Source organism: Podarcis bocagei (genome assembly GCF_964188305.1).
Source record: "Podarcis bocagei genome assembly, chromosome: 8".
Lineage (NCBI taxonomy): Eukaryota > Metazoa > Chordata > Lepidosauria > Squamata > Lacertidae > Podarcis > Podarcis bocagei.
This window is the reverse complement of record NC_138133.1, coordinates 28880671-28893189: the sequence shown is the minus strand read 5'-3', so window position 1 is coordinate 28893189 and position 12519 is coordinate 28880671. Positions and strand designations below refer to the sequence as shown.

The 12519-nt window shown below is 44.1% G+C and overlaps 1 protein-coding gene across 1 annotated transcript; it reads right to left on the bottom strand.

Annotated features, from left to right (window-relative positions):
• Positions 1-1901: 1901 nt before the first annotated feature.
• Positions 1902-8754, bottom strand: LOC308593909 (transmembrane protein 14C-like). The gene is made up of 6 exons (XM_081206711.1): positions 8626-8754; positions 6135-6251; positions 5323-5399; positions 4209-4310; positions 2749-2836; positions 1902-2550 (listed from the first exon to the last, which is right to left on the bottom strand). Exons 3-6 carry the CDS (start codon positions 5396-5398, stop codon positions 2493-2495), a joined length of 324 nt encoding a protein of 107 aa, XP_081062837.1. The 5' UTR covers position 5399; positions 6135-6251; positions 8626-8754; the 3' UTR covers positions 1902-2492.
• Positions 8755-12519: the final 3765 nt, after the last annotated feature.

Sequence of the window (12519 nt, the reverse complement as noted above, 5' to 3'; positions counted from 1 at the left end):
CTTGTAAAACGTTAGAGTTATTTGCAGGCTAACATGTATTTTTATGTGTTTTTTAATGTACAGTTCTGTTGTAGAGTATTTATTGGTTGATTTGAGGCTTGAATTAGAATTTAAGCTATAACTCACTTGAACACATTTTCATAATTTGAATAGTTTACTGATGTGTTAAGTGTGTTTTAACATGAAAACCTTGAATTAAAGGGGGCAAGTGATTATATTAATTCAGTAGTTTATCTAAGCTGCTGCTATGCAGGCAATATTATGTTCCTATGCAGAGCTAATCAGACTAATACTGTACTAGTTCCCTCGTGTTAAGTGGGGTTTCAGTCTCTCCAGGTTTACAGTTTCACTGAAATGCTATATTGTAGGTAACCATCTACAGGTTTGTATGTTAGTAAAAAGCAAGGAACTTGCCTTTCTGACAGGGGTGTTTTCAGCTGAAAATCATTTTCTTTTATAATAAAGTTAACTTCTCAGATACACAAGACTATAATAGTCTTCCATTAGAACACACACACACACACACACACACACACACACACACACACGAGAGTCTTAACTTTAGGTTGAAGCTATACATTTACAGAGAACCTGTTCCATCCCTGTAATGAACTGTTCTGTTCTGTAAAGGTAAAGGTAAAGGTAAAGGGACCCCTGACCATTAGGTCCAGTCATGACCGACTCTGGGGTTACGGCGCTCATCTCGCTTTATTGGCTGAGGGAGCCGGCGTACAGCTTCCAGGTCATGTGGCCAGCATGACTAAGCTGCTTCTGGCGAACCAGAGCAGCGCATGGAAACGCCGTTTACCTTCCCGCCGGAACGGTACCTATTTATCTACTTGCACTTTGACGTGCTTTTGAACTGCTAGGTTGGCAGGAGCAGGGACCAAGCAACGGGTGCTCACCCCGTCATGGGGATTCGAACCGCCGACCTTCTGATCAGCAAGTCCTAGGCTCTGTGGTTTAACCCACAGCGCCACCCGCGTTCTGTTCTGTACCTAGACATAATTCTTATGTATGTTTTCCCCCTAGGTAGGCCTAGGATGGAAACATGAAATTGACCTCAACCCACAGGGTAAATGATGTTATGGAGAGAGGGGGCATTGTGGCAGTGTCCTTTAGAACGTGTGATTTCATGCTTAGTTTCTGGGAAATGGTACAGCAGGAGTGTCAACTTGAATAAAATATTGGGGGGGCCCAGGTAAGCCCCACATAATTGATCACATGACACACTGCACACACACCATGTGAATGGCAATGCCCATCAACTTTGGGGAATGTCCCCCTCAAATATTTTATTGTGGGGGCCAAAGCCAAAGCCCCCACAGCCCCTAGGAGGTGGCTCCTATGCTAACAGGGGTGCATGACTTCAAAGTTGAGATGTTGGTTGCGGCAGGAGATTTGAAAACTTAGAAAGTGTCATTGTGATAACTTAATTTCTGGACTGCTTGTGTTTACAGTGTGACTAAAACTGCCTGAATCAGACAAAGGAAGAAGCAGCTCTCCTGCTATTTCAGCAGCAAGGGGTTATGTATTCATGAAGCCATTTAGGACTGTTCTTTATCTGCTTTTAGGGTCTTTCTGGACTGTTATTAAAAACAGTGCCCTGCCCCGCTTCAGTTGCTGCAATGCAGTGCTGTCCTCATGCAACATTGGGGGGAATGTATTCATTCCATTCAACTGCTACAGTAGGGATATATCACAGCACCCACATAATCACTGGATCAGTACCATAATCTCTTTAAAGGCAATTAACCATCAACAAATATCTGTGTAAGCATTTAGTATCTTTACCTGAATAGTATATTTTCAGGTACTGCTGACCAAGGGAAGCCAGCAAGTAAAACACACCCACACACACAGAGACGCACAAAACAAAATCTGCTTTCCACCCTGAAAGGTACTTAGAACTAATTGTTTTTTATTATTGGATAAATGGTTTATTTACTATCTTTAAAAAAAAACTCTCAACAGATTTAGCAAACTTTCACCTGATTTTTAAAATATATATTATTTGTAGACACTTAAACAAAATTAGTCACCTTGATAGTAGCCCTGTAAGTACAGATACAATTTTATATTAAGAAGTCCCTCTATGCAGCATCAAAAGTTTTTCAAGACAGAGAAGTGAAATACGATACAAGTTAAGGAAATATTTATGATAGATAACACAGCAGCAGCAGTGGTTATCACTGCCACTCCCCCCCCCATTCACAATCTTCAAGTGCACAGGGCTATGGGAAGAAATGTGTACGTTTTTTAATTTAAAAAGTGTGATGTGGAAGCTGTAATTTTGTAGCTATGACGCTTTAGAATTGTGTAAAAGGAGCCAACAGAGATAATATGCTGTTCACATTGAAAGGCTCTGCTTCTGTAGTTAAGTATCTTCTCCAGATGCTAACAATATTTTAAAAAGTCAGAAACTTCAGCTGTTTTTATGTGGCTTGAAAGCTGTCTTCAGGTACTTTATTTGCTTTTTATCTGTTGCACGCTTATGGCTGGAGGGGTTTTTCCATCAGCTGTAGTCCAAGTTTTCCCACCATCAACAGACTGTTTAAATTCAAACACAAACCAACATTTCAGTAAACAACACAGTACTATAATCTAAATGTTTCACTGTAGTTTACGATAATGACGTAATTATGTTGTCATGACTGTGTTAACTATATCTTACAGGTACCCACATTCCATTAAACCAAATAATAGTTCATGGCAGGAAAGATGGAGAGGCAAAATGGAATTTTGTACCTGGCACCAGCAATTAACCCTGCAGGCATGAATTTCCTGGAGTTATAAAACCTCATTCCCATCACACCGGTTAAGGTTCCAGAAGCAACTAATGGGGGGAAATCACAAGAATTGAGGAGGATACATTAGTCCACATTACATGTAAAGCTTAATGCAAGCCAAAGCTTCATTCAAGTGTTACATTTACATCCTGCATTTTGTTCAGTTGAGCTGAAGCTTGGATGCATAAGGTTCCCAGGTGCTTCCCCCATGCAGACCTAGACCTTTCTAGCCTCTGCCAAACTGTTACGTCCTGTGCCTTAAGACAAGGGGTGTCCTCTGAGCACACCCAGCTCCAGTGAAGACAAGCGTTGGGACGTTTAGTTCTTTATTGGCAACTATTACATCAGCTCCTGAATTACAGTAATTATATGCACCGCTCCTGCTAAATAGCTAGCTGGGCACCTCCCTCTTCAGACTTGTGCTGCAACCTGGACCATTGGAGCAACAGCACGACGATGCCCCTTCCAGCTCAGTTAATCCCCCTCATCTGATGTAGTGCACGTAAGCAACTGGTGAATTCTGCAAGGCAGCTCCAGCTGCTGCTGCCACTTTAAGCCCCTCCTTGTCCTTGGAGATAGCACAACTCTTTATCTGCCTGCTCTCCTCCTCTCTCTGACCACCTGGACTCCTCCTCTTCTCCCAGCCTTGCCTCATGGGTGACACAGAACATGACAAATCCCCTTTCCACTCTCCACCCCTTGGACTCCTGCTTGGATCCAGTGGTGGCCAGCCCTCTGTAGGACACTTTAAAAGAGGTTGGGACTGCCAACCTAGGAATCACCTGATACCATAAGATAGGGGTCAGCAAACTTTTTCAGCAGGGGGCCAGTCCACTGTCCCTCAGACCTTGTGGGGTGCCGAACCATTTTTTTTTAAAAAGAATGAATTCCTATGTCTCACAAATAACCTAAAGATGCATTTAAAATAAAAGCACACCTTCTACTCATGTGAAAACACCAGGCAGGCCCCACAAATAACCCAGAGATGCATTTTAAATAAAAGGACACATTCTACTTATGTGAAAACAGTCTGATTCCTGGACCGTCCGCAGGCCGGATTGAGAAGGCGATTGAACCGGATCCGGCCCCTGGGCCTTAGTTTGCCTACGCATGCCATAAGACATGGTCACGTTTAGACCACAGCCCAAGCCTGCATAAGGAATTGTATAATTCCTTACATCAAACCCCCCAATTCTGCAATTTCTGCTTCCACGTTGTGTTTCATTGCTTAGAATTTGAATTTGCCGCTATTTAAAAATGGAGAAAGGACACTAGGCAGCAGTTGTACATGGGGGAAGCTTGCTGGGCATGCCACATCCCATTTCCTTTGCAGAAAATGGGAACTTGGGAAGAGATTGCAGAAGAAGGAATTACATTGGGTGGGCTGTTGTTTTAGTCAAATCTAAATAAAATACTTACTCAGAGAAAGCCAAACATTCTTGGGATCCTGAGACTGCTGGTAAGCACCCACGCCTGCTAAACCACCAAACAAGAGACCAGCAGCAAGAGAAGGAATGCTACCTAGAGTAAAAGCACAAGAGGGTTGTAGAAGGCCGATGAGTAGTATAGGCCTCAGCAGCAAAACTCCCTTGGATTTCTTCAGCATTGAAAGGCTTACTAAAGTGAGGGAGAACACAAATGCAAATGAACAGGGCCTGGCCATTCAGTTTCTGTCTGAATTTTTTACTTCACTGCATGTCACAACAGACAAAATAATACTACCGTTAAAACTGGAAATCCTAAAAGAGAATAAAAATAGCACATGATAAATTAATTTAAAGTGGCTCAAATTACTAGCAACAGGCCCCTTTTCAAGGCCAGCTAGCCAACAGCAATTAAAACTCATCTAGCCCCTGAAAGGCTCCTGGAACAGAAAAATAATTTGTCGACAAGGAAGAACAGAGGTGGCCTAATGAGGTCCTCTGGGAAGCGAGTTCCATTATTAAATCTAAAAACCAGTATTTCTTTTTGAGAAAAGACAATGAAAGGACATTACATCTTGTGGGTGCCGAGTCCATAGTTAACCTTATTTGGAAAAACTCTAACGAACCGTTAACCAGATGGTCCCAGGGAAGAAAACACATGCTTAATTTTTTTAAAGTACAATTAAAAAACACATGACATGCTCATGCTGCTTTTAAAATAATAATTGAAATAATGATTTTAATGTGCTGTGTGAATAAATGATTTTGTCTGCCCTGAATCTCTCAACATTTGGTGATAATGGGGATGAAGTGAGTTCTGAGTTTTGTGATTTATTTATTTGCTCCCGCAACAAATCAATGTGGACTACGAATCATGGAAGAAAGCAAACTGCAACATGTTATATTCCAAAATGCAGGCATTGCTATATTGCTGATAGCTATCCCTGAATGTTTGGCACAATGAGGACCACATGCCTTTATTGCCGTATACTAAGTGCGTACTAAAAATTATTGTACCAGCAAAGGCTACGAAGCACAAATATCCATGTCATAATACTGAATGAAGGATGGAGAAAACAGAAAAAGGGTCTGACTTCTTAATACTATACCTGCTTTTGCATAGCCAATTACTCCTCCTGAAGCAACCAGTGCTGCGTAACCGTAGCCAAGCCAGTCCGTACTCATTCTGGAACATAAAGATGAAAATGCAATGTTCAAATATTTTCAGCTGAGCTGATGGTGAAGGATTTCATGGCTATTAAAAATGGAGGCTGCAATGCCTAATTCATTCATCAAAACTTATTAAAGACATATCTGAGCTTTCGCACAAAGTAAAAAAACGCTTTTGGAGTGGAACGTAATGGAATGTTAGCACCCATTTCTGTGTTAATTGCTTCCAGGAAAAAAAGATGTTTGCAACCCGCATTAGCCCAGAAAATCTCAGGCGTAAAGTGATGAAATGTGGGGCAGAATACCAGCATGCATTTCTCCCCCACTGTTTTCATGGGGGAACCATTGCAGAACAGAAACATATATGTGCGGAAAGAGTGGGGGAGTAATTACGCTGTCCAATGACGTTTGTTGTTGTGTCATGCCATGCCTATTTGCGAATGAAATTTAATGTGACCTGCCAGTATGTTGATCCAAAAGCCACAGTTCCAGAATGCGACAGGTACCATGAATGATATATTAGCAAATGGGACAGAAGTGCTAGCCTTATAATCAGGAAAACCAACGCAAGATTTCCCAGGTCTAAATGCACTGTAAACATACCCTTATTTAGCATGCATTGGGGTATTGCATGCACAGTCGCACAAGAGGCAAGCTTTGGGGCTACAGACCCGTCTTCTTGCAAGGGGCAGCAGAAGAAAGTAACTCAGAACAAAAATTACCTCTCTCCTTCCTCTGGCTTTCATCTCACCTGTTTGTTTACTAGGGGCACGCAGTTCCACTTCCCAAGGTCTCGTGGTTCTTTTACAGCAATACGTCCTTATCTTAATGCTTCTCCTCTATTGGAGGTGATGTTGTGCAGAGGAGGCTGGGGGGGGGGCAAGGGCAACAGGATAAAAAGGTACACATTCCATGCCCTGAAATGTTTGCATATACCTGTTTTACACTTGGATTTCACTTGCAAATTTAAGAACTACCAATTATCACCACGACATGTCAACAAGGCCAGTGCAGTGCAAACATGGCAGCAGGAGTATTGGTTTGGCTCCACCGGTGCATTTGCACTGCACTGATCTCGCCACCATCGCTGCTCCTCTCCTCTCCCCCTTTCTGTCCAGGTATGCAGCCGTGATGCAACCAGAGAGAGGTCAGGTGAGTGTCCTACCATGGTAGCATCCCTACCATGCCATCCCCTACTGGTGATGATGCCTAAATCAGAGAATTGGAGGGTGCCTGGTGGCCTGCTTAGTTCAATTCAGAGGGCTTCCTAGCCTCTGCTTCAAGACCTCCAGGAAGGGAGACTCCACCATTACCTCTTTGTAGTCACTTCCATTGTAAGACAGATCTTACCATGTTAGGGAAAGTGACCTTCCCAACACAACACTTTGACACAGCAGAACACAGATTTGTTGAGGCAAGAGCTCTGTTTCGATGCCCTTGGAAGAAGGTGGGTGGGAACAAAATGGCACCAATGAATGAGTCCCACCACAGGGGAAGTGAAGGTCATGAAACAACAGTAGCTTATCTACCCCTGACTACAGTTCATAAATCTGCAGGGGAAATCCGAGTCTAAAAAAGCACACATCCATCTACAGTGGTTCCTTGGGTTACATACGCTTCAGGTTACATATGCTTCAGGTTACAGACTCCGCTAACCCAGAAATAGTACCTCGGGTTAAGAACTTTGCTTCAGGAGGAGAACAGAAATCGTGCTCCAGCGGTGCAGCAGCAGCGAGAGTCCCCATTAGCTAAAGTGGTGCTTCAGGTTAAGAACAGTTTCAGGTTAAGAACAGACCTCCGGAACGAATTAAGTACTTAACCCAAGGTACCACTGTATTTAAAATTAAAATTTTATGTCAGGGGAAAGGCACCAGAGGGGACCACCACACAGCGAGAAAGGAGCTAATAATCAGAGTTGGAAGAGACCCCAAGGGTCATCTAATCTCACCCCCTGCAATGCATGGACCTTTTGCCCAATGTGGGGCTCAAACCCACGATCCTGAGATTTCATGCTTTGCAGACTGAGCTATCTCCTTAATTCATTCTGGGTGGGTTGACCATTCTTCTTGTTGCAGTCTAGAATCCCTGCAGTCACATTTAAAATATACGAAGGTGACAAGCATGACTATTCTGTGTTAAGTAGTCCAGAAAAAGGCATTCTTGCTTCAGGATGCAAAAAGAACCAGTGGCTTCAAGTTTACAAGAAAGGGGATTCCGACTAAACATCAGGAAAAACTTTCTGACAACAAGAGCTGTTTGACAGTGGAAGGGACACCCTCGGGAGGTTGTGAACTCTCCTTCCTTGGAGATTTTTAAGCAGAGGTTTGTTGGTCATCTTGTCATGGATGCTTTAGCTAAGATTCCTGCATTTCAGGGGGTTGGACTAGATGACCCTTGGGGTCCCTTCCAACGCTCCAATTCTATGATTCTAAGCGCTTTTCTGGGTCAGAACCAGCAAACTGGTGCAAGGACCTCAGCAAAACAGCTGGCATTAGGTGAACCACCAGAACGGGCCTTGAAACAAGTTGTGGGGGGGGGGAGCTGACCCCTTCCACACCCTGCTGCGCCTCTTGAACATCCACCTGCCGTGCCGCTGTTCAGGGACACCAAGCCTCCGCCAGCATCTAGAGCAGGCATAGGCAAACTCAGCCCTCCAGATGTTTTGGGACTACAACTCCCATCATCCCTAGCTAACGGGACCAGGGATGATGGGAGTTGTAGTCCCAAAACATCTGGAGGGCCGAGTTTGCCTATGCCTGATCTGGAGTCTAAAACAATGTAGCACCCAGTAAGGAAACAGTCAGTCAATGTAGCACCCACTAAGGAAACAGAGAGCAACTGTATCCCGGCGGCGGAGGAACTGTAACTCGCGGCCTTTAGATGGGCTAATAATAAACAGGCCGGGCAATGGGCGGAGACCGGCTGAGTCTAGCCAGCGGCACAACCTTCGCGATGATCGGGTGCTTTCCTGCAAGCGAGGGCAGCGTGCCCAATGCAGCAAAGTGCCCCGATGCACCTGCAAAGTAGGGAATCTCTTTCCCCCATTTAGGAAGCAAATCCACCACTTTGGCTTAATCGCCCCACATTTGCACCAACCAGGCAGCCATAGACCATTGCAATGGGGCGGAATCCATAGTTCCTACTCCTCCAACCCCAAATTGTAACTCAGAGGGAAGTTGCAGCAAAGGCAAAGGATTCCCCCCTGCTGCAACGGAGCGCACAGCGCAGCGCCCCAGACTGACCTTCTTCCTCCAAGGGCGCACAGCGAGAGGATTGCCTGGGACGCTCCCCCTCCCCCACTGACGCCGAGCTACTCGGTCTCCCAGAGTTCCCTCCGCTGCGGGAGCGCGCAAGCGTGGACAACCAGCAGCACGCCCGAAGTTTCCGTGCTCGAGAGGGAGGGACGAGCGGCACTTTGCCCGGAGTTCACGAGCCAAGCCCTCTCAGTGCGGTGATTCTCTTGCTTAGCTGCCGTCCCTTGTTGTTGTTTTTGGAGAGGTGCGTGCGTTACCCCATGAGCATAAGAAGCTGTTTTATACTGAATCCTGTTTCAGATTTGATTCCTGCATTGCAGGGGGTTGGACTAGATGACCCTCGGGCTCCCTTCCAGCTCTACAGTTCTATGAATCAGACCCTTGGTCCACCTAATTCAGTATTGTCTACACTGAGCGGCAATGGCTCTCCAGGTGTATTGGGGGGGTATTGAGTTTTGTTTTTTTAGTTTTGCCCAAAGTTATTGAACTTTTTGGGTGTGTATTTTTTTTTGCAAAATCTCCCCAAATAAAATAAAATTGAAGTTTTTAAGCTATTCTTAAATAAATTCTGCAAAATCTACACTTCCGACATGGGTTGCAATGCTTCCAGATTTCCCCAGACTTTTCTGTTTGTTTGTTTGTTTGTTTTTAAACTGATTTCTGCCCAGACACTGTTTGCGATGGCCAAATCCCAGTTATGGCAGCCCTATACCTAGTCCTGGGATGTTCTGCATGCAAGGCAGATTACCTACTACTAGCTATGGCCCTTTCCCATAGGGATGGTACCAACTATATATATACCACAGTATATATATATATAATTTAGAATATAGGAACCAAACATGCAATCAATTACAATTCCTATTACCAGGAAAATGTTATATCTGAGGGCTGATCTTGTGAAACAACCACTAATAATATATGACAGCACTTGTTTGGGGGTTTGTTCAGGCCATCAAAATGTGTTTGTCTACTTCTCTGAGAGAGAGAGGGACTTGGTCCAGGATACTTTATGGCAAAGTTTGAAATCATTTTAGCAAACACCTCCACCACGCACAGTCATTTGCAACTCATCGGCCAATAGGAAGGGCTTTTGAAGCTGGGTTTCATTCTTTCTTTACCTTAGCACACACATCTGCAGAGACTGCTTTGAATACCAGGGTTCGGTTCTCTATAAATTTCAGTGGAATGTTAACGAGTGTTTCAGATCATATGCAGAGAGCACGCTTTTCACCACAGCCACCTCTAATGAACTGGCATTTATCTTCTTGGGTTTTAATGGCATTGGAAGGCCAAGGGATGAAGCTTCTCAATTCAAAAGCAATTTCAGCCTCGCCCCACTTATCTTGTTTCCACAAAACAAATTACAACTGCAAACTGAGGACCTTTAACTACTGTAAATGCAACTAGATATGCATGCGTGGGAATCTCAAACTCTCCTCATAAACTCAGAGCCATGAAAAACAATCCTTTGTTTGCAGATTATAAAAGGATAGGAGGAAATTGCTTTTCAGTGCCAGAATAAGCTCCTCTGCCTTTAACTCCTTAATATCAAATAATTATTTGAGTAGAGCAAGCTAGAATATTTGGTGTTATTGAGAGCACTGTCCTAAACATGCCTTTTTAGAAGTAAGCCCCCAATGAGTTCCATGGGACTTGGGCCTAAGTAACTGTATAGAATTGCCACCTAAGACCTGGTTGGCACATAACAGTTAGCCAAACCATGACTTAGCATGAACCAGCAAATGTGTGCACTCCCAGAGAGATCACAGCACTCCTCCAGAGATCCTTCTGTTGCCCTGCTATGCAGTAGTAAGCCATGGCTTAACTTAGAGATGTGAAGGCTTGGGGGGGGACGGGACAGATTTTAAAAAGAAAAGGGAAAAAAACCTCTGGTTTTGTTGTTTTCTGCAAAATCAATGTAGGTGGAAGCAGATGTCAATGAGGGATTGAAGTTATGGCACATCATTGAATGTACAATCTCAGGGACGCATGTGGTGCTGTGGTCTAAACCACCAAGCCTCTTGGGCTTGCCAATTGGAAGGTTGGTGGTTCGAATCCCTGTGACGGGGTGAGCTCCCGTTGCTTTGTCTCAGCTCCTGCCAACCTAGCAGTTCGAAAGCACACCAGTGCAAGTAGATAAATAGGTACTGCTTCCTCGACCTGAAAGTGAGATGAGTCCTGCAACCCTATAGTCACCTTTGACTGGACTTAACCATTCAGGGGTTCTTTTCCTTTTACCTTTTTACCTAAGTGTACAATGTCTAAAGGCATTCCATGGAACCTTAACTGACATATTTGCCTTCAGGTGGGTGTAGCTTGAGCATGAGTTATTTATTATCTTGTGAAATATTATACTGTACAGGGCACACAATCAAAATAAAGGCACACCCACGGTTACAGAAACAATGCCTAAAACTTGTAGCTATGACACTTACAAGTCAAAGAAAAAAACAGTTCAATGTGCACACATACTTGGTTGGGAAAGTATCGCAATTCCAGAATGTAGTCATCATGGAAAGCTTCCATTCAGCAACATGGGAGTTGTCTTGGGGTGTCTCACAGGGTTCAATCTTATCCCCCTGTGTCATTTCTCATCTATATCAGTGGTTCCCAATTAGCTAATCACTGAGGACCCCCTATTTTTCAAAAGCCAAGCCACGGACCCCATACTTTTGAAAATTTTGATAACTCTATGGCAATTACCTCTACAAAGCAATTTTTTGAACAAAATGTGGGGTAGTCCCTAATAAGCAAAGGATTTTAAGTATGCTAAAAACAAACAAAAAGACCATAAAATTTGTGATATTACCATGCAAAAATGACAAAAAAATAGGGGTGGGAGGCAAGGGGAGGGGCCGTGGACCCCTAATTGGGAACCACTATACGAAGCCTCCAGGAGCTGATGGCACCCTGCTCTTTCTCTGTTCCATCTGAATCAGGAGAGGTGGTTGAGGTGTTAGTTAGATCCATGCATGGAGGCAGTGATGGATTGGATGCAGATCCCTTTTGGACGGAGATGATCTGGCCACTGTACTCCATGCTTCAGTTACTTCCAGGTTGGATTATTACTCCAACACTCTGTAAAAGGGGCTGCCCTTGAAGATGACTTGGAGACATCAGTTGGTTCAGAAATGCAGCAGCCCAATTAACAGCTAGGGTTCCATTTAGATCTCGTATCACCACTGTTTTAAAACAGCTACATCGGTTGTCTGTTTGTTCCTGGGCCCAGTTCAAGGTGCTTAAGTTGGTGTTTAAAGCCCTAAATAAACTGGGCCTCAAATATATGGAAGACTGCCTCCTTCCCTACAGCATCCCTCTAGGATGCTGAGACAGGCAGAGGAGGCCCTCTTGGTAGTTCCTCCATCCTCAGAGGCTCAGGGTGCTGGCGGCAGCAGCCTGGCAGAAGGCATTCTCAGTGGCAGCTATCACAGAAACACACCCAGGATTCCAAAGCAAAGTGGATCTTTTGTGCTCTGAGGAATCCTTTGGGGCGTCATGGTGTTAGATGGAGAATAAACAAAGGGGCAACGTATTTCGCAGGTGTTGAAAAGATATGGCAGCTCTGCCAGCATAGTTTAAAACATTGTTCACAGGAAAGTTTCGCAAAGGTTTTTGCTTTTTGAAAGAGGACAACCCTAGCTTTTCAAGCAAAGTATCATAGGCATATGACATGCAGCTTGTAATAGTGCACGGGCGTTTTGCTTGCAGTCAGCATCTACTTTACCTGTTGTGCCTCTTTGCAGAAAAGATTGGGTGCAAGCTGCATGAAATACCATTAAGGTCGGTGGAGGTTACGATGCTCAGCACCTTTTCAACTGGATTTTGTCACAGTGGGTTGTTTTGCAGCAATTCTCAGATTTCACAAGATAAATGTCATAC